General features: G+C 28.3%; 7 protein-coding genes across 7 annotated transcripts; 3 read left to right on the plus strand and 4 right to left on the minus strand.

Moving 5' to 3' along the window:
* Positions 1-778: 778 nt before the first annotated feature.
* On the plus strand, positions 779-1,319 carry OCT59_027851 (uncharacterized protein; the record flags this gene model as incomplete). The annotated part of the gene is made up of 2 exons (XM_066137266.1): positions 779-969; positions 1,043-1,319. 2 exons carry the CDS (start codon positions 779-781, stop codon positions 1,317-1,319), a joined length of 468 nt encoding a protein of 155 aa, XP_065993671.1.
* Positions 1,320-2,197: 878 nt separating this feature from the next.
* Positions 2,198-2,571, minus strand: OCT59_027852 (uncharacterized protein; the record flags this gene model as incomplete). Its single annotated transcript, XM_066137267.1, has 2 exons — positions 2,198-2,264; positions 2,333-2,571. The coding sequence occupies 2 exons, from the start codon at positions 2,569-2,571 to the stop codon at positions 2,198-2,200; spliced, it is 306 nt and encodes a 101-aa protein (XP_065993672.1).
* Positions 2,572-3,513: 942 nt separating this feature from the next.
* Positions 3,514-5,398, minus strand: OCT59_027853 (uncharacterized protein). Its single transcript, XM_025308899.2, has one exon. The coding sequence runs from the start codon at positions 5,218-5,220 to the stop codon at positions 3,604-3,606; it is 1,617 nt and encodes a 538-aa protein (XP_025188755.2). The 5' UTR covers positions 5,221-5,398; the 3' UTR covers positions 3,514-3,603.
* A 299-nt stretch (positions 5,399-5,697) lies between these two features.
* On the plus strand, positions 5,698-8,070 carry OCT59_027854 (uncharacterized protein; the record flags this gene model as incomplete). The annotated part of the gene is made up of 12 exons (XM_066137268.1): positions 5,698-5,820; positions 5,895-6,029; positions 6,107-6,149; positions 6,218-6,337; positions 6,409-6,777; positions 6,853-7,008; positions 7,082-7,246; positions 7,317-7,433; positions 7,500-7,571; positions 7,636-7,769; positions 7,829-7,925; positions 7,991-8,070. 12 exons carry the CDS (start codon positions 5,698-5,700, stop codon positions 8,068-8,070), a joined length of 1,611 nt encoding a protein of 536 aa, XP_065993673.1.
* Positions 8,071-8,882: 812 nt separating this feature from the next.
* OCT59_027855 (uncharacterized protein) lies at positions 8,883-11,392 on the plus strand (the record flags this gene model as incomplete). The annotated part of the gene is made up of 12 exons (XM_025323969.2): positions 8,883-8,996; positions 9,070-9,204; positions 9,285-9,327; positions 9,403-9,510; positions 9,589-9,999; positions 10,068-10,223; positions 10,297-10,461; positions 10,534-10,650; positions 10,719-10,790; positions 10,860-10,987; positions 11,067-11,154; positions 11,239-11,392. The coding sequence occupies 12 exons, from the start codon at positions 8,883-8,885 to the stop codon at positions 11,301-11,303; spliced, it is 1,602 nt and encodes a 533-aa protein (XP_025188757.1). The 3' UTR covers positions 11,304-11,392.
* Positions 11,393-18,927: 7,535 nt separating this feature from the next.
* Positions 18,928-19,260, minus strand: OCT59_027856 (uncharacterized protein; the record flags this gene model as incomplete). The annotated part of the gene is made up of 1 exon (XM_066137269.1): positions 18,928-19,260. One exon carries the CDS (start codon positions 19,258-19,260, stop codon positions 18,928-18,930), a length of 333 nt encoding a protein of 110 aa, XP_065993674.1.
* Positions 19,261-19,356: 96 nt separating this feature from the next.
* On the minus strand, positions 19,357-20,034 carry OCT59_027857 (uncharacterized protein; the record flags this gene model as incomplete). Its single annotated transcript, XM_025323970.2, has 1 exon — positions 19,357-20,034. One exon carries the CDS (start codon positions 20,032-20,034, stop codon positions 19,357-19,359), a length of 678 nt encoding a protein of 225 aa, XP_025188758.2.
* Positions 20,035-20,642: the final 608 nt, after the last annotated feature.

The following is a 20,642-nucleotide window of genomic DNA, read 5'->3' on the forward strand; positions in this document are numbered from 1 at the left end:
ATAATAAAGAAGTTTGTTGACGAGAAATTCATAGCAAGAATAGAAAGGAGATGATTAATTAAATATTGAAACAAATAAAATCATTTATTTTTCAAAAATATTTAAAATATTCTTCTAATGACAAGGCAATTCAGACAATTTAATTGTAGTGATATAAATACATGAAGTTACTTTTTTTATCATTATGTCATCTCTTTAAAATGGTTTTTTCAGGTTAATACATTGTTTGCATAAAGTATGAGAGTGCGGACTATGAACGTGACATCCAGTAAAAACTACAGGAACGTATTCCCTTTGGGAACATATACATAATTTTCAAAATAGTGCAAAGAGTGTGTGCATTTGTATTTTAGGTTTTATTTTAAATTGATCGACTGATCACAAAAATGTACTTTAAAATGTAGAAAATGTAATGAATTATTATAAACTCACTTAAATGTCAAATAAATTTATAAAATCTATTAAATAAATATATAGAAATTTTTATTCTCGAGAATATTAAATACGCGACCAAAGTGCCATTTGCTCATTTCTCCCCGTTTAAATGTTGTTAACCATGGTCAACCATGATTTGGTTAACCAAAGGTTAACTCAATGAGGATCAGCATGCATTAAATAAAATATGATAAAATAATAATTCGTGTTTTGCCGCCCCACATTTTCAAAAATGTCAAACACTATAAAAAGGTAACATTTTTCCTCAATTCTTTCAAATTTAATTTAATACTATCTAGTAAAATAAACAAACCATAAGTGTTTCTGTGCTCTTCTCTCGCCGATGGACGAAGTAATAAAAGTAGATGATGCCGTTACTCTCGCTACTAAGTTTAGAATACCCAAAAGAACGATATTGATATCGATTGTAAACGAAAGTAAATACACGCTCACGAACGTATCAATGTATTTTAATGGGACCAGTATTAATCCGGCAAGCCCTAATATTGCCCCCTTTACAGATCTATCTAATGCGTAAGTATAAAACTGAGTTTAATAAAGTTTTACTTTTTTCCTATTTATTATTAACGTTATATTATAAAATCAGACGTTTTGAAGCTACATTAAACGGAACAAAGGGGATGCTCTGTTATCAGATTGAGGGAACACCAAATTATCTACTAATAAGTTGGAAAGTACCACTTCTTAGACATCGCAAAAACGAACTTTGTGTCCATGTTTGTACAAACCGACCTCCTAAAAAACAAAAAGAAAAGAATATTTTCCGAAAACATATACATAAAAAGTACAAAAAGTTTCCCGACGAGAGTATCCAAATTGACCATTATGATTTTAGAGTTAGCGCTACCATGTCTAGCGAGTAAGTATTTCATATACGTACGTCACAATTATATTGAATCATGTGATTAATCAATTTACTGTATATGCTGAATTTGTAGTACCTCGGCAGGTATGAGAGTTCATCTTATCCCACGAAGGAAATTATTTGTTTTAAATTTCGTCACCTCGAATTTTTTTATTATTATTATCATATTTTCTTTTTTATTCTTTTATTTTCATTAAGCAATTTTTTCAACGATATCATTCATATGATCATTTTCATTTAAGATATTATATAAATTGTTTTTTTATAGTATTTAATTTATTTCATTAGGCAAAATATAATTAAAATTGTCTAATATAAGATACAATATATTATGTAACTTATAGTTGTTCAGATAAAACAATAAATAAACATAAACTTAAGATTATTATTCAAATCCCGTGATCCTAAAAAAAGTATTACCGGTTGTCGTTGATTATTTTAGCATTTCAAATTTCAAAACTCAGCTTACTGATTCAAAATTCTTGTATCAGTTAATACTGTGAAATTGCAATTTAACGATAAACTATTTTTGATATTTATTATTTGAATAATTCCATATGCATGTTATCGGATAATACGTTCCCTAAAAACCGTATGCTAAATTTTGAAATAGAACTCATAATAGCAAAAATAGATCGTTGAGTGTATATTTTTTTTATTTCAGGCAAAAAATTTATCATTAAGAGCTTTCATTCATCGAATTCAAATTTCATAATCTTTAATTACCTTAAGAATAAAAACTGTAGAAATAAATTACATATAAGTGAATTTGGAACATAGAATTATTATTCATAAAAATATCTTAAATATTTGAATCTAGTTTAATAATTAATTCTTCATATTTTACAAGTTGCATATATCAATAAAAATGATAGACTACCATGGTAAACCAAACCATGTCCTTCGTGGGGTTGTTAGATAAACCTTCATTTCTGCCGAAGAACTGTAAATTCAGCGTTTAATTATTAATCATGTGATCTAATATAATTGGTATGTATATAAAAAACTTACCCGCTAGATATGGTAGCGCTAACTCTAAAATCATCATAGTTAAGCTGAATACTCTCATCGGGGAATATTTTGTTTGTTTTATGCATATTTTTGCGAAAAATATTTTTTTCTTTTTGTTCTTCAGGGAGTCGGTTTGTACAAACATGGACACAAAGTTCGTTTTTGCGATGTCTAAGAAGTGGTACTTTCCAACTTATTAGTAAATAATTTGGTGTTCCTTCAATCTGATAACAGAGCATTCCTTTTGTTCCGTGTAATGTAGCTTCAAACCGTCTGATTTTATAATATGCGTTAATAATAAATAGGAAAAAAAGTAAAACTTTATCTTAATTTTATTTATACTTGCATATTTGAAGGATCTGTAAAAGGGGCAATATTGGGGTTTGCCGGATTAACACTGTTTCCATTAAAACACATTGTAACGTTCGTGAGAGTGTATTCACTTTTGTTTACAATTGATATCGAAATCTCTCTTTTGGGTATTTTAAATTTAGTAGCGAGAGTAACGACTCCCTTTACAATTAATTCATACATAGAAGAATTGCGGGAAACACTTATAACTTGTTTATTTTACGAGATAGTATTTGATTAAATTTAAAAGAATAGAGGGAAATTTTTTCACCTTTTTATAATATTTTGAAAATGCATAAAACACGATTATTATTATATCATATTTTATTTAATGCTGATCCCATGGTTAACCTTCAGGTTAACCTTTGGTTAACCAAATCATGGTTAACCACGGTTAACATCATTTAAACGGAAAGAAACGAGCAAATTGTATATTGCCGCATATTTAAAATTTTTCGAGAATAAAAATTGGCATACATTTATTTAATGATTTAAAAAAATTACCTTGACCTTTAGATGCGTTTAATATAAATTCATTATCAAGAGTTTATTTTATCATCGTATTTTGTTATTTTTGTATTACCATATTGGAACTTTTGTACTGCGTTGCCCAAATAATACTATAATTAAAAATGGGATTTAATATATAAAAATTTTTATAAGACGATAGTTTCATTAGCAGAATACGAGATTCGGGGTAATATTTAATTCAGTAATATTAGAATACAATGCTTTCATATCATGATTCTACCTTAAAAAAATTTTATTAGAGATAATAAACTATTTATATTTATAGAACAAATTTAAAATTTTAGCACCATCGAGAAATTAAATTATACAATAATAATTTTTATTTTTATTCCCTTATTAAATTTCGAAAAATGCAATGAAATACATACAATTGATTCAAATTTTATTTTCTATACTTTTTGATACCGATAAAAAGTTTCTTCTAAATTTTTCTCCCTACCTAAATTATACTTATAAAAAAAACCAAGTTGAGCTTGTGCATCAGTATATCCTTGTTTAGCTGATTTTTTATACCATTTAAACGCTTTAACTTCATCTTTTTTAACACCAATTCCAACTTCATAACATACACCTAAATTATATTGTGCGTATTTGTCACCATATTTTGCTGCTCTTTCATACCAATAAAAAGCTTCTTTTAAATTCTTTTCTGTACCTATACCATTTTTATAAAAGGAGCCAACTTGAGATTGCGCTTTACTATATTCTTGTATAGCTGATTTTTTATACCATTCAAGTGCTTTAACTTTATTTTCTTCAACACCAACCCCATCTTCATAACATGCTCCCAAATTATATTGTGCAAATTTATTTTCATTTTCTGCTGCTTTTTGATACCAACAAAAAGCTGCTTCTAAATCTTTTTCTATACCTATACCATTTTCATATAGATAACCAAGTTTGTTTTGCGCTTTACTATATTCTTCTTCTGTTAATTTTTTATACAATTCAAATGCTTTAACTTCATCCTTTTCAACACCAATTCCATTTTCATAACATACAGCCAAATTATATTGTGCTTCTTTACATTCATTATTTTCTGCCGCTTTTTGATACCAATAAAAGGCTTTTTCTAAATCTTTTTCTGTACCAATACCATTCCTATAACAAGTTCCTAAACTATCTTGTGCATCAGTATATCCTTGTTCCGCCGATTTTTTATACCATTCAAGTGCTTTAGCTTCATCTTTTTCAATACCATCTCCATATTCATAACATAAAGCAAGATTATATTGTGCTTTTTCATCCCCATTTTCTACAGCTTTTTGATTCCAATAAAAAGCTTTTGAATGTTCATCCGTTCCTATACCATAATTATAAAAATATCCAAGTTTGTTTTGTTTTTCATTATGTTCTTGTTCAGCTGATTTTTTATACCATTTAAGTGCTTCATTTACATCTTTTTCAATACCATCTCCATTTATATAACATAATCCTAAATTATATTGTGCTTCTTTACATCCATTTTCTGCTGCTTTTTGATACCAATTAAAGGCTTCTTCTAAATCTTTTTCTGTACCAACACCATTTTTATAAAAAAATCCAAGTCTACATTGTGCTTTACTGTACTCTTTTTCAGCTGATTTTTTATACCATTCGAATGCTTTATATTCATCTTTTTCAAAACCATCTCCATTTTCATAACATTTACCTAAAAAATACTGTGCAAAAACATTTCCATTTTCTGCATCTTTTTGATACCATTGAACAGCAGATGGATAAGAAGAGAGCATTTCAACCAATGTTAATGCTTTATTTAGTAAAAGTTTAAAAGGTTTTTGCTCTTCTTCGTTCAAATAGCTTCCAAAGTTATGTCTAGTTTTCGGTGATTTTGCATTATCCGGTGCATCTGAACATTTATCAAGATGATTTTGCATCCGCTTAGGAATAGCTCGTTCAAATACTTTTTGACGACAATAATTACATTGTGCACGAGGATGTTTTTTATTTTTATCTTTCTTAATGACTGTCCAATGTTTCCAAACTTGTTTCTTTTCTCTTTCCATTTGATTATTAGTTTATTATAAACAAATTGTACATGCGATTACTAAAACTGTTTCAGGTACTTGCACAAATTCACGTGATTTGATTTCACAAAGCACTGTTTTTGTCTATTAAACCATAGCCCCCAATAAACATAACTAAAAAGGTATTGTACTGTACTATGTTATTTGGAATTTCATTATTTTTTTTCTAAAAGTGATTATTTAAATATTTATATATGAAGAAATAAAAAAAAACAAATTATTTTCTAAAATTAGAAATGGGCTAAGCGTATTTTTTTTTTTTAACAAAGAAATTGCATATGCATATTCTAATTGGCGTATAGGTTGCTATGACATTGATTATTTATAAATATAGTCGGGATACTGATTAAGTATATTATATGTATATTCGGTAAATTTCGGGAAATTTTTCCTTAAATACTGTCTCAATTTGAATTTCATCAATTTCATCTCAAAATCCCATACTTATATATAACAATGAGTTACATGAGTTACTCAATTGAAGAAATAAATGACGAAAAATATATTCGTTTTTTGGATCTTAATCTTTCATCAATCATTCAAAGTTATTTTCCACGTGAAGATTTGTTCCATAATGCGGTTGTATAGTGTATAAAATAATTGCATAATTACATAAAATGCTTCTAATATTAATACTTTTTCAAATAAAATAGCTTCCAGCAAAGAATTTACTATCCATTTTGAATAATCTTAAAATTAATTACGGTTCTTATTTTCCTGATTTGATTAATTGGATCGAAAATCAGTATAAAGATGAAATTAAACTAATCCGAATAATAACTGAAAAAGTAAATTCAAAGTAATATAACCTTCATTGAAATAGTTTTGTTTGATAAAGTTATCAATCCTCTAATTATTCTTTCAGGGATTTATTAAATTTGACAATCTAGCCCAATTGTTTCCAATAGGTATAAATTTTTTATATCTCATATGTTAATTTTTTCATAATTATATTAACCTATTACACATGTTTAAGGTCAACATGTATACGCTGAAAAAGATGGAACTATAATTGGAGAAAAAGTTACTGGAACAGAAATAAAATATTACAACACCATCGAACACTTTATAGTTAATGTTAAAGCAATTGATTCAGGTTTACATCATTATTTTTTTATTATTGTTATTTGTCAAAATTTTGTTACTTATTCATTTGGATTTTTATAGGTGGTCACTCATTTATTCGTACAACCAATTCTTACAGAATTGATTTCTGGAAAGGCTTACGTAAAATCAATAAACTTCCAATCATTCCATTATTAAAAGAGGATGAAATTTACAATAGATTAGTAGAACGTGGAAAAAAGTTCATAAAATATGCAATAGGTCATCATTTTCTCCAACATTCTAGAAAATATAGTAAAGGTCGTATTATGATTGATGTTTCCAGATATAATAGTACACATTCAGATTACGAAAAAGGTATAGAAATGGATGGTGTTAAAGAAGAAGAACTCTTCATGTGTGCATCTAAACTTCGTGCATATAGTTTTACGTGGAAAGAATGGTATCGTATCGATGTTGAACAATTAAGCGGTATAATTTTAAAACTTAACACTAATTCTTTTACTTTATTTTGCATTTATTTCTTACATTTTGCTCTAATTTTAGAAATAACGTTTGATGACAAAGCATTTGATAAACTTGTTCTTGATCAAACAAGAAAAAGTCTAATTGAAAGTCTTGTGAAATTTGAGTATAGTAAAACAGATATTATTAGTAATAAAGGTGATGGATGTACTTTTTTGTTACATGGTCCTCCTGGAGGTTTGTTATTTTTAATTATCTTCTTGCCTATGATAATGAGTCATGTAAATTTAACAACAATTATCTTTAACAGTTGGAAAAACATTAACTGCTGAAGCAATTTCTGAGAAACTTCATCGTCCATTATATATTGTTAGTATTGGGGAATTAGGAACAGATGCAAAAAATTTAGAAAAAGAATTAAGAAATATTTTTGAGATGGCAGATATTTGGAATGCTATTATTTTAATTGATGAAGGTAAAATATGTATTGATACATCAATTGATTGATATTTTACTCTAACCATTTATTACAATTATACATATAGTTGATATTTTTCTTGAACGTCGAAATGCATTTGAAGTTAAACGTAATGCTCTAGTATGTGTATTTTTAAGATTACTCGATTATCATCAAGGAATTGTATTTTTAACCACGAATCGAGGTAGGAACTTTTAAAATATAATACTTTTAAAGTTTATTCCAGTGCTTAATATATTCAACTCTATAGTAAATTGCCTTGATGATGCTTTCCAAACTCGTATTTCAATTTTCTTAGAATACAAAGAACTGGACACTAAAGGTAAACTACCTTTTTATTATAAAAAATTGTTACTCTTATTAATTATTTTTTTTTATATTTATAGCACGTGAAACATTATGGAGTACATTCTTGGAATTTTTAGATTATGACCCTAATAATAATGTGAATGTTAAAAAATTAAGTGAAAAACATCAACTAAATGGAAGAGAGATTAAAAACATTGTAAAATTGGCAAGGGTAAATACAAATACATGATTTTAATATAAATTTAATAAGACTAACTTTGTTTTAATTAGGCATTAAATAAGGAAAAAAATGAATTAATTACTACAGAATTACTAGAAAAAATTATCAATATTTCAAGTAAGAAAACATTAGAAAAAAGTGCTGAAGGTAAGAAAAAAAGACCCGAATTGTTAAATTAGTATTGGATTTTAATTTTTTTCAATTCTTTTTAGAAACCCAATCAGAAGGAAATAAAAGGAAGTCTGGAATCAATGACCAGGACAACCAACCAAATTCGAAGAAAATCAAATAATAACTAGCACAAATGTAATTAAATGTGTACCCTTTGCATAGTCCTTCGCTGCGCTCCGGACTAATAACTAAATGAATGTTATTCATTGAATAAAAAAATGTATAATTAATTAATTACTTATTTTAGGTTTATTATTAAAATAATTTATTACCAATTAAATTATAATTTCTCGTAAATTTATAGAATAAAAACTTGTAAAATAAATAATTCATTCTTTTCAACACCACTAACTCTATTTTCATAACATACAGCCAAACTATATTGCGCTTCTTTACATTGCCGCTTTTGATACCAATAAAACGCTTGTTCTAAATCTTTTCTCCATTTTATAAAAATCCAAGTTTACATAGTGCCTGATTGTTTATACCATTCGAATGCTTTATATTCATCTTTTCAAAACCATTCCCATATTCGTAACATCTACCTAAAACTGCCCTATAAAAAATGTTAGTTCGTGTTTTGTATTCCGTGTTTTTTCCATGAATGTATCCGGAGTTTTTCGGAAATCACTGCATTTTCATCCAATGTTTAATGTCTGATAACAATAGGCTGATTTGGTTGTTGAACCGCAACTAAACCCTATAATAGTTTTCATTTTGTTTTTTCTAAAAGTGATTATTTAATAAAGTATAAGAAAATAATTTCTAAAATTAGAAATGGGCTAAGCGTATTTTTTTTTTAACAAAGAAATTGCATGCATAGTGTATGCATGTTCTAATTTTTAGCTATGGTTATATATATGTTTGAATAAAATTTTCCTTAGAAGCCGTCTCAATTCTGAATCTAATCACAAAATCCATACTTATATAACAATGAATTACTCAATTGAAGAAATAAATGATATGAAATATATTCGTTTTTTGGACGGTAAACTTCTGTCAATCATGCAAAGTTATTTTCCATATGAAGACTTGTTCCGCAATGCGGTTGTATAGTGTATAAATAATTGTATAATTACATAAAATGCTTCTAATATTAATACTTTTTCAAATAAAATAGCTTCCAGCAAGGAATTTACTATCCATTTTGAATAATCTTAAAAATAATCACGGTCCTTATTTTCCTGATTTGATTAATTGGGTCGAAGAACAGTATAAAGATGAAATTAAATTAATCCAGATAATAACTAATAATGTAAATTCAGAGTAATGTAACCTTTCTTGAATTGTTTTGTGTGATAGAATTATCCATTCTCAAATTATACTTGCTTTCAGGGATTTATTGAATTTAAAAATTTAGCCCAATTGTTTCCAATAGGTATAATTGTTGTATCTCATATATTTTAATGCTTGTTAATTTCATAATTATATTAATCAATTACACATGTTAAAGGTCAAAATGTATACATTAAATTGGATGGAACCATAATTGGAGCGAAAGTTATTATGACATATTATGATTATGAAAATTTTATTATTGATTTGGAAGTAATTAATTCAGGTTTGCATCATTATTTTTTTTATTACTATTTGTTAAAATCTTGCTTCTTGATTCTTTAATTTATTTTGATTTTTTTAGATGGTTACTCATTTATTTATGAGAAATATTATACATTTATTGATTTCTGGAAAGGCTTATGTAAAATCAATAAGCTTCCAATAATTCCATTATCAAAAGAGGATAATATTTATAATAAATTAGTAGCACGTGGAAAAAAGTTCATAAAATATGCAATAGGTCATCATTTTTTACAACATTCACATTCTAGTAAATATAGTAAAGGTCGTATTATGGTTGATATTTCCAATTATAAGAATTACAGTTTAGCTAGTAGTATTTTCAATAATAATTGTTATCTTGAATACTTAGAAGATATAAAAATAAATGATGATGTTAAAGAAGAAGAACTCTTCATGTGTGTATCTAAACTTCCTGCATATAGTTTTACATGGAAAGATTGGCATTTTATTGATGTTGAGCATTTAAATGGTAAAATCTTAAAAGTTAATACTAGTTTTTTACTTATTTTATATTTATTTTACATTTATTCAATTTAGAAATAACGTTTGATAACGAAGCATTTGATAAACTTGTTCTTGATCAGGAAAAAAAAAGTATCATTGAAAATATTATAAAATTTGAATATAGTAAAACAGATATTATTAATAGTAAAGGTGATGGATATACTTTTTTGTTACATGGTCCTTCTGGAGGTTTGTTATTATTAATTATTTTCTTATTTATGATAATAAATCATGTAAATTTAACAATAATTATTTATAATAGTTGGAAAAACATTAACTGTTGAAGCAATTTCTGAGAAACTTCATCATCCATTATATTCTATTAGTACTGGAGAATTAGGAACAAATGCAAAAGATTTAGAAAACAATTTAAGAAATATTTTTAATCTAGCATATTATTGGAATGCTATTATTTTAATTGATGAAGGTAAAATATTTATTGATATATCAATTGATTTATATTTTATTTTAACTATTTTTATAATTATATATATAATAGTTGATATTTTTTTTGAATGTCAAAATGTACATGAAGTTAATCATAATGCTCTAGTATGCGTATTTTTAAGATTACTTGAATATCATCAAGGAATTGTATTCTTAACAACAAATCGAGGTAGAAATTTTTAAATGGAATACTTTTAAAAAATTTATTCTAATGCTTAATATATTTTTATTTTATAGTATATTGCTTTGATGATACTTTTCAATTTCATATTTCAATTTCCTTAGAATATAAGGAACCAGACATTAAAGGTAAATTACCTTTTTATTATTAACAATTATTATAACTTAAATTAATTATAATTTTTTTTATATTTATAGCACGTGAAATATTATGGAATACATTTTTGGAATTTTTAGATTACAACCCTAATAATGTGAATATTAAAAAATTAAGTGATATACATTTAAATGGAAGAGAGATTCAAAATACTGTAAAATTAGCAAGTGTAAATATAATTACAATATATAAAAATATATAATTTTAATATATATTAAATTTAATAAGATAAATTTTATTTTAATTAGACATTAAATAGGGAATTAATTACTACAGAACTACTAGAAAAATTTATCAATTTAACAAGTAAGAAAATATTAGTAAGCAGTGCTGATGGTAAGAAAAAAAATTCTAAATTGTTAAATTAATATTTTAATTTTTTTTAATTCTTTTTTTTTCCTATAAAAAACTTAATTAAAGGAAATAAAAGAAAGTCTGGAATCAATGATCAAGACAACCAACCAAATTCAAAGAAAATAAAATAATGGTAAACTAATTTATAAACTTAAATTAAATAAATGTGACTGTTAATTATTTATTTAAAATTTATTAATAAAAATAATTTATTAATGACTAAATTATAATTTATATATAATAGATAATTGAGTTTAAAACTAATAAGCATTTTTGATATAGCTTAGGTAAAAAAATTATTAATAAAGAAAATATTCAAAATCAATATAAATAATTAGAATATATGATTTGCTGAGAAATTTCATTTCCTAAATATAACATTTATAATTAAAAAAATTCTTTGATATAAATAAATTGAATTGTATAAAATATTATTAAATAATAAAATTTTATTATAATTAGATCTTATAAAAAATCATGTTTTTAATAAGATTTTATACAATTTTTTCTTAAAATGTATTGTTTGCATGATTTAACCATAATTTATACTGAATTTATATTGATTTAATCACAGAATTACATAATTTAAGTATAGAATTTACATAATTTAATCAATGAATTTACTGCTTAAATTACAATTATTAATATTAATTGCATTTATATAAATTTGATTTTATTTTATTAAATTATTAAATCAAATATAAAAATAAAATAAATCCTTAGTATCATATCATTCATGTGATTATAATTAGTCAATAATATAAATTAATTTTTATCATTTAAAATTATAACATAACAGATAAATTGTAATAAATATTCTAAAATTAATACAGCTACAAAAAAATAAAATTTTTATAAAAATTAATATTCAAGTGATTTTAATTTACTTAAGGCTCAAATATCTCTTATACAACTCACATTAAAGTTTGTATAGAGTTTATATATTAATTTAGCCAGAATTGTATATTTCAGAAGTATTTTTAAAATTTTCTTATCCTACATATTCTGTTTTAAGTAATCTAGTGATTGGATTTTAATGAATTTAAATTTATTGAATTCATCTTAATAAAATGAATCTTTAAACAATTTTACCAAAAATATTTAAAAACAGAAAATTGTAAAACATTTCACAGATGACTAAACTTTTATAAGTTTTACCAGTTTTTACAATTATATTTATATATAATTTCACATTTTATTATTTATGTGATACTCTAATTAATTTTTGCAATTTTACAATTATTATTTATTAATTATATAATACTTTAATCAATTAATAGTTACAAATTTATTATTTAATTTTTATATGATTTAACGTAAAAAAAATTAACTTTCTAACTTATATTTATTTATCAAATTATTAATATTATTTTTTTTTTTTTTTTAAAAAACTTTATTATAGATGCAATCATGTCTTATTATAATCACACTTACTTACATATATAAACTTACAAAATATAAGATAAACAAATACATATAAGAATTAAGCATTATGAAACAAGACTACTTTTCATAAAGAATAAGTCGACCTGTCACCTAAACGATCACATCATTGTTAAAAACCATGATGCGATCTCAAATTCAAAGGCGACTGTCATGATCTACCTAAAAATTTGCCCAGTGACCGCCACGATGGAATGCCAAATCATTCCATTTATTCCAATTACTTTCTAACATATTACAGTCAACATTTTTAACATCCACTTCAGTGCGTTTACTATGTGACTTAGCTTTTTTATTGTCTGAAGCGTAAGCGTAGGACACTTCCATACTACTCCATACCATGCATGTTGGTGTCTGTCCGCACGCGTGTATGGCCAATAAAATCTAAGGATCAGGTGTAACTTTAGATTTGTTTACGTGCATCTTTATGCCCCTGATTCTAAAAATATCTTTATAAAATCACATGACACATGACTGTTTACACGTTAAAAATATCTTCAAAAAATTTAATTTTATTATTTTGTTTTTTTTCATCCCTTACTTAAAATTCTTTTAAGTTATTTCTTAAAAGTTTTTTACGGCATTCAAAAAATAGTAATTAATTTTTTTTTATTATTTATAATTTTTACAATGTATTTGTTTTTTTTAATTAAAAATTAAAATAAAAATAAAAATAAATAAAAAATAAAACAATTGTATTCATAAATATTATATACCACTGAATTTTTTATTGCTGTGTTGTTTTCGTTGATATTAATTGCTTGTAAAATCGTAAATCAAATGGTTTCCCAGCCACTTCGTGATACATTACGAAAACGAAAAAACAGATCGGATGAAACTGTTGAGCAACGTGAAAATAGACTGGCTCAGGACAAAGAGAATAAACGCGTAAAAAGAGCAACTGAGACTGCAGAACAACGTGAAATACGATTGCAAAAAAGACGTGAACGTTACCATATGAAAAGAAAAGAAAGGCTTGCTCTATCAAATATTGAAGAGCAACTCAACAGACAGGATGAACCAACGCAAGATGATTCTGACGAATCTCGACTTTCTGAAGCTGATAGGAAACTCCTACATGAATTTCGCACTAAGATTAATAGCTTCGTAAATAATTGTTGCCCAGTGTGTAATGAACGATTTCCATCCATCGAAATTATAAGTGGACAATGTCGTCGCTGTTACTATGACAAAAATACTGTTAAAAAGTTTTCTGCCGATAACAATATGGATCCTGGTGATGTGCCAGAAGAATTACGTGATCTTACTGAAATAGAGGAAATGTTGATTGCAAGGATCTTTCCTATTGTTTCAGTATATTGTCTTCGTGGTGGTCAGTATGCTTATCGTGGTAATGTTATAAACTTTCCACAAAACGTGGAAGAATTTGCAACACAGCTCCCCAGAAATCCGTCTTCTCTTGACGTTCTCATTGTGCGTCGTAAATCTGCAAATAGTTTGATATACAAAAATTTCACTGTTCATCTACTTAAGGTCTCGCGCACTTTGCTGGCTAAAACAAAATAATCGTTATTATACTGATATTGTTATTGATGAAGAAGTATTGCAATCCTTACCTGAAGACGGACCAATTGATGATCAGCTTCCGCAAATTGACGATGTGGAACAACACTTTAACGATGATGACGATGTTTATGAAGATATGATAGGGAGTAACTTTGTTCCTGCTCCACTTCCATCACCTAATGAAGAACAAGCCATCGGCGACACTCTTAACAGGATGCAAGATAATGATCTTCCTATTATGTGGCCAAGTATAGATGGAACTCCTATCAATGAGTTTCAAACACCCGGTTATATTGCATGTGCCTTCCCTACTTTGTATCCAACCGGGAATGGAGATCTTCGTTCTAATCACGTTAGAGAGGTTAAACCTTCCGAATATTTTTCGCATTTACTTAAATATAAGGATGGAAGATTTGCCCGTCATCCTCGTTGGAGATATTTTGCGTTAAATTCGCAAATGCGATGGAGGGCGCTGCAAGAAGCAAAAGTATATGTTAAGCAAGTTTTAGATGATAAGCAGTATACCGTTGAAGAAATAAAAGAGATGATAGAAAAAGACAATCACATGGCTGACAGAATTGTAAGATTTGGGGAAGCCTTACGTGGAACTAGACAGTTTTGGACAAAGAGGCGATATGAGCTTGCTGATATGATAAGGCAATTAGGATCGCAAGGAATGATATTTTTTACATTCAGCGCAGCCGACCTACATTGGCCTGAGTTACACAATCTTATGCCGCATGGGGATGTAGAGGATGCTGATAGATATAGGCGACAAGATTTGATTGAGAATCCTCACATTTCCGCTTGGTTTTTCGAAAAACGTTTCAAATTGTTCTTAGAAAAAGTGTTAATTCCCAAATGGAATCTTGAAGATTATTGGTATAGATTTGAGTGGCAGCACCGCGGCAGCCCTCAATGCTTCACGCACAAAAGGAAGGATGCTCCATCTACTTGGATTCAAAAAAAAAAAAAAAAAAAAAAAATGAAGGAAGACAACACACGCATTTAATAACCGCGGTGCGTTACCTAGATTCATTAGTTACAACAAAGAATCCTGATCAAGACGCACCTGTGCCTGCTCAACATCCCTGTAAAAAATGCCCTGAAGAATTGAGTGATGACCTGCAAGATTACATTGAGTTAGTCAACAAACTGCAGCGTCATACTAGATGTAATCCTGCGTATTGTCTTCGTGTGGATCGCGCAGGTAAAAATATTTGCAGATTTGGTTATCCAAAAGAGATCACTAATGACACGTACTTACGAGATAATAAAGGACAACCTGAGTTAATAACGGCAAGAAACGATGAGTATGTCAACCCTCATGATCGATTGCAACTCCAAGGTTGGCGAGCGAACGTTGATTTAAAACCGATACTCAGCATGAATACGGCTTTACAGTACGTGTCAAAGTACGCCAGCAAATCGGAACCACGCTCAGCCGCTTTTTCTGAGATCTTGAACAAGATTCTCAACGAAAATGCTCCTGATGCTTCGTCTTTGCCTGTTTTCCAAGGTTTATTACTCCATACTGTCGCTGAACGTGATATTTCGGCACAGGAAACTTGCCATCTGCTGCTCAATATTCCTTTATATCATTCAAGTCGCCGGTTTGTCACTTTAAACCTTAACAAATTAACGCATCGATGGCTTTGTGGAACGGGAGACAACAACGAAGAATCATTTTTGGCTGATAGTGAAGTTGGCCAAACAGTACAGTCTCCTTTGCAAAAGTACTGGGTTCGTCCTGCTGAACTTGATGATGTTTCGCTTTTCCGGCTTCACCTACAATATAACTTTTGGAAAGGTCAGTGGAAACCATGTAAAAAAGAAAATATAGTTCGTATTTGGCCACGACCTTCACCTCAGATTGATGGACCTCAATGGGAAGAATTTTGCCGTGTAAAAGTTCTTCTTCATGTGTGCCATCGTGACCTTTCCCAATTAACCGAAAACAATACTATATCATGGTCAGAACTCTATTATCGCCATCGTGAGATAATTGAAAACGATCCTGTTGACATACTTGGTCCTCCAGTAGATAACTTAGAGAACGAATCAAATGATGAAGATAGTGATTACGAATACGAGGAATTTGATGATGATGAAGAACAGCGGCCTGACTGGATGATCTTATCAGAAATGAGACCGGACGCGATTTTAGAAGGTTCTTCTGAATTGGGTTTACGTGAGATTGATAGAAATTATGACTGGGTTGGCGATGTTAGACAGCGTTATACCAATATTGATCTTGCTGATTCTCCCAATTTCATACAAAATGCTCGTAATTTGTATGTTGAACAGAATGATAATGTCACTGATCGTGTTGTAGACCCCCATACATTAAATGAAAAACAAAAAATAATCTTTGAGCGAGTTGAATCTCATTATCAAGCATTAATATTGAATCCTGGTAACGTTGACGCGCTCAATGTTATTGTAATGGGAACTGCAGGCACTGGAAAGTCGTATTTAATTAATATGATTCGATCTCGTTTGCAAGAAATTGCAAGAAATAACAATATAACTGAGCATTCACCTGTTTTAGTGCTTGCGCCAACCGGAGTAGCGGCCTTCAACATTCGCGGCATAACAATACATTCAGCGCTTTCAATTCCTATATCCAACAATAAGCTAGATCTAAATGGTGAACGCCTGAAAAAGTTACAGAAAAAATTAGAAGGCGTAGAATATTTAATTATAGATGAAAAAAGTATGGTAGGGCGTCGTATGCTTGCCTTAATCGACATGAGATTACGCCAAGCTTTCCCTCGAAACAAAATAAAGTCTTTGGTGGACGCTCAATAATATTGGTTGGAGATTTTGGCCAGCTTCCGCCGGTACGTGATGAACCAATGTACTCAAAAATTTCTCGAGATACATTGTCAAATGAAGGTATCAAGACATATAGACAGTTCCGTGAAGTTTATAAGCTCGATGTTATTCAACGTCAGTCAGGTGATTCGGATGTACAGCGCAAGTTTAGAGCCATATTATTGCGAATGCGTGATGGTGAATCAACACTAGATGACTGGAAAGAACTTACTACTCAATTCAGCAACGGAACAAATATTACGTCAGCAGAATTCTCAGATGCCATATGTATCATGTATCGGAAGTCCGATGTTGCTGAATTTAATGTTAATAAGCTTAAATCGTTAAATTGTCCTGTTGCTCTAATCAAAGCTATCCATACAGGAGGTAAAGAGGCGAGTAAAGCTGATCCTGAGCTGGCAAAAGGACTTGAGGCTCAATTATTATTGGCAAGAGGAGCAAGAGTTATGCTTAGGATTAACTTATGGACAGAAGTTGGTTTGGTCATGGATCGTTGGGTACTGTCCAAGAAATCATATTCGAAGAAAACCAGTCCCCTCCTTCACTTCCTATTGCTGTTCTTATAGAATTTGACAATTATTATGGGCCGGCTATTGTTACTGAAGAAGGTAAAAGGCTTGTGCCGGTTTCACCAATTAGATACAGTTGGGAGGGGAAAAAAGTAACTTGCTCACGCTTGCAAGTACCTATTTGCTTTGCGTGGGCTATTACTATTCATAAAAGTCAGGGTTTAACTTTACAAAAAGCGGTGATAGATATTGGAAAAAAGGAGTATGCAGCTGGACAATCATTCGTGGCTATTTCACGAGTCTGTGCTCTTAAAGATATTCTCTTTAGCCCATTTTCCTTTGAAAGACTCCAGCGCATCAAATCTCTCAAAAGATTAGAAGAAAGAATAGAAGAAGAATCAAGGTTAATGACTCTTCAAAATTCACATTAATAATTATTTTTTTTTTTGACAATCATGGGAATAAATTGAAAATTTGCAACGTAATACAAAGTATGATAATAAAATGACATTTTTTAGTGATACAATTACTTTAGTGTTACATTTTTTTACTACATTTTTAGTGTTACATTTTTAGTGTTACATTATTAGTATTACATTTTATAGTTTAAATTTATGAACATGTGATTTATGACGCTTCGGACGCACTAACGGTTACCGTTTCCTAGTCTTTAATGCTAATACCGCACCGCTTTTCTTCCTTTATTTGTAACTCGTTTCTTGGTTCCCAAATAAGCACTTTGAATTCTAATAGAACTCTACCAATTATTTGTTTCAGTACCTTATACAACAATTTTTTTTCAGTTATTTTATAGCACCTTAATAATTCCATTAACTGACAACTAATTTGATTCTTCATTAAAAATGTAAAATCATATAAGCGTCCAATATCCCACATACCAAGCTCATTAATTTTAATTTTTAATTCGTGTATATCTATATCATCTCTTGAGTATTCTTGTATGATTTTAACTAAGAAAATTTTTAATTGTCTACATGTTATAAATAACGTGCATGTATGATTCTTTCTTTATTAAAAAAGCTGTATGTACATACTATCGAATACAGAATGATGAACACATATATAATTAATTCTTTAAAACAACTAAAAGAAGTCTATATATTTTTCTTTCAAATAAAATTTGCCATATATAAATATAATCAAATATAGAATGATGTGAAACTAAAAATAAATTCAATAGACAATCTGTCTATATATTTTTCTTTCTAACCAAATAGCCTTATGTAAATATTATCAGATAAGGAATGATTTAAAATCCAAAAATAATTATTCATTTTTTCCCTTTTGATAATTTGTTTCTTCATAATTAATCATCTCACAAAAAAAAATAGAAAAACAAAACAAGAATAACTAATTACATATTCATACCATCTTAACACCACGAGGCGCTCTTTATCTTACGAGCTCTTATATCACACTAATCAATAACATAATAATGAGACAAATTAACAAGTCTCTTTCTTTTCATTCCATTATGATATATCGTCAACCCTCCATAAAATTCAGGCCTGGTAATAGGTGTTTGTTTACGTAGTATTTCTTGCCAGGGAAGCACGTTATCCTGTTCTCTAATTTCTAGCTCTTGAAAACTTGTGGTAATATCATTGATCATAATATTCTTAACGACACCGGTCGATTGTTCAGCCACTTTAATATCTTCACATTCGAAAGTAACTTCTTTTTTCTTTCTTAATTTAAGAAAATATTCACTGTTGAAGGAATGGTTAATAAAAATATCGTCTTTCAACATGTTGTACGCTAATCTACTTGTAACTTAGTCAAACAGAAACTCCAGTTCCTTGTTTGATATATAATGTTTCTTAAGAATATCACCTCTTCGTTTCAGTCAATGTTTAGAAATTACTGGCTTTGACTCAAATCTATTATTAGTGTAATTCCATTTATTCTTATGAGTTTTGAGGCTATTCTTAAACCTCTTTTTATATTTTTCTTGTTCTTTCATCGTTTTGAACTGTTTGTTAATACCCAAATTTGAGTATGTAACTAAATAGTTACCTGTGCCACTATGCATTGAAACCTTTTTTGTATAAGTAACGCCTATGCGTTTACTTACTATTTGTTTACTTTGACAATAATTTTTAAATGTATCTTGCGGCGGAGGTGTAGGAGTTACTATCACCTTCGAACGACAATTTTGACAAACTTTTCTATTTCTTGACATTACGTAAGCACAAACGTTACTACAAAATAAACATGGAATATAAAACCCCAAATACCATGTTCGTCTACCATGACTAAATTTAATATAAGTTGTAGTTTGTCTGTTCTTTTTTTGTTTCTTCAATCTATTTTCAATAACTACAAGTTTATCCAATAATAATTGACGTATTCTTAAAAAATACTTGTTTCTAGTTTCTATGTCAATAGGTAACCCACAAAATACACTCGTCAAGTATTTTGAAATCCTGTATTTAGTATTCATCATAGGCTGATCTGAATTAATCAAATAAGGCTTATCATATTTCTTTGTTATATGTTTATTATTGGTAATAATCGTCAACATATCTTTCTCTTTCTGTAATGAATCCACATGCAAAAGGATATAGAACTTTCCTTTTCTGGTGGAATATAACGTATCAGCCCCCGTGTACCATTTCACTTTTTCTGGATGGAAAAAATTATAGCCGATAAAAATTTCTTTATTCGGTATCTTTAATCTGATTGGTGCACTGTATTTACGCCTTCTTTTGAAAAAATATCGCAAGAAAACAAAATTTTTATCTCTTTAAAGGACTATTAAGCCCTTGTGAACTTGTTCGAACTGAAAAGAGTGATAATAAAAAGTGTGTTATTTCAACCAAGAAACACTTTTGTCTTAATACTGAAGTGCTATTTTTCTAGTAATTAACGAGAAAAAAGCGTAATATTTCTTGTATAAAAAATGGACGTGAACGGTACAGGAGATCAAATTATTAATATTATAATTTATTATGTCTTTATTTTTAATACAACTTTCTTTATCTGTATAACTGTATTTATATTTTTATCATCCATATAGTTATCATCAATATATGAAACTCAAAAAAAAATTTTAATTTTACTTTATATGCTAATTATGTTTTTTTTACTGAAATAAATGCAAATTTAATTTTAATTCAATTTTTGATATTT

Source organism: Rhizophagus irregularis, chromosome 7 (genome assembly GCF_026210795.1).
Source record: "Rhizophagus irregularis chromosome 7, complete sequence".
NCBI lineage: Eukaryota > Fungi > Glomeromycota > Glomeromycetes > Glomerales > Glomeraceae > Rhizophagus > Rhizophagus irregularis.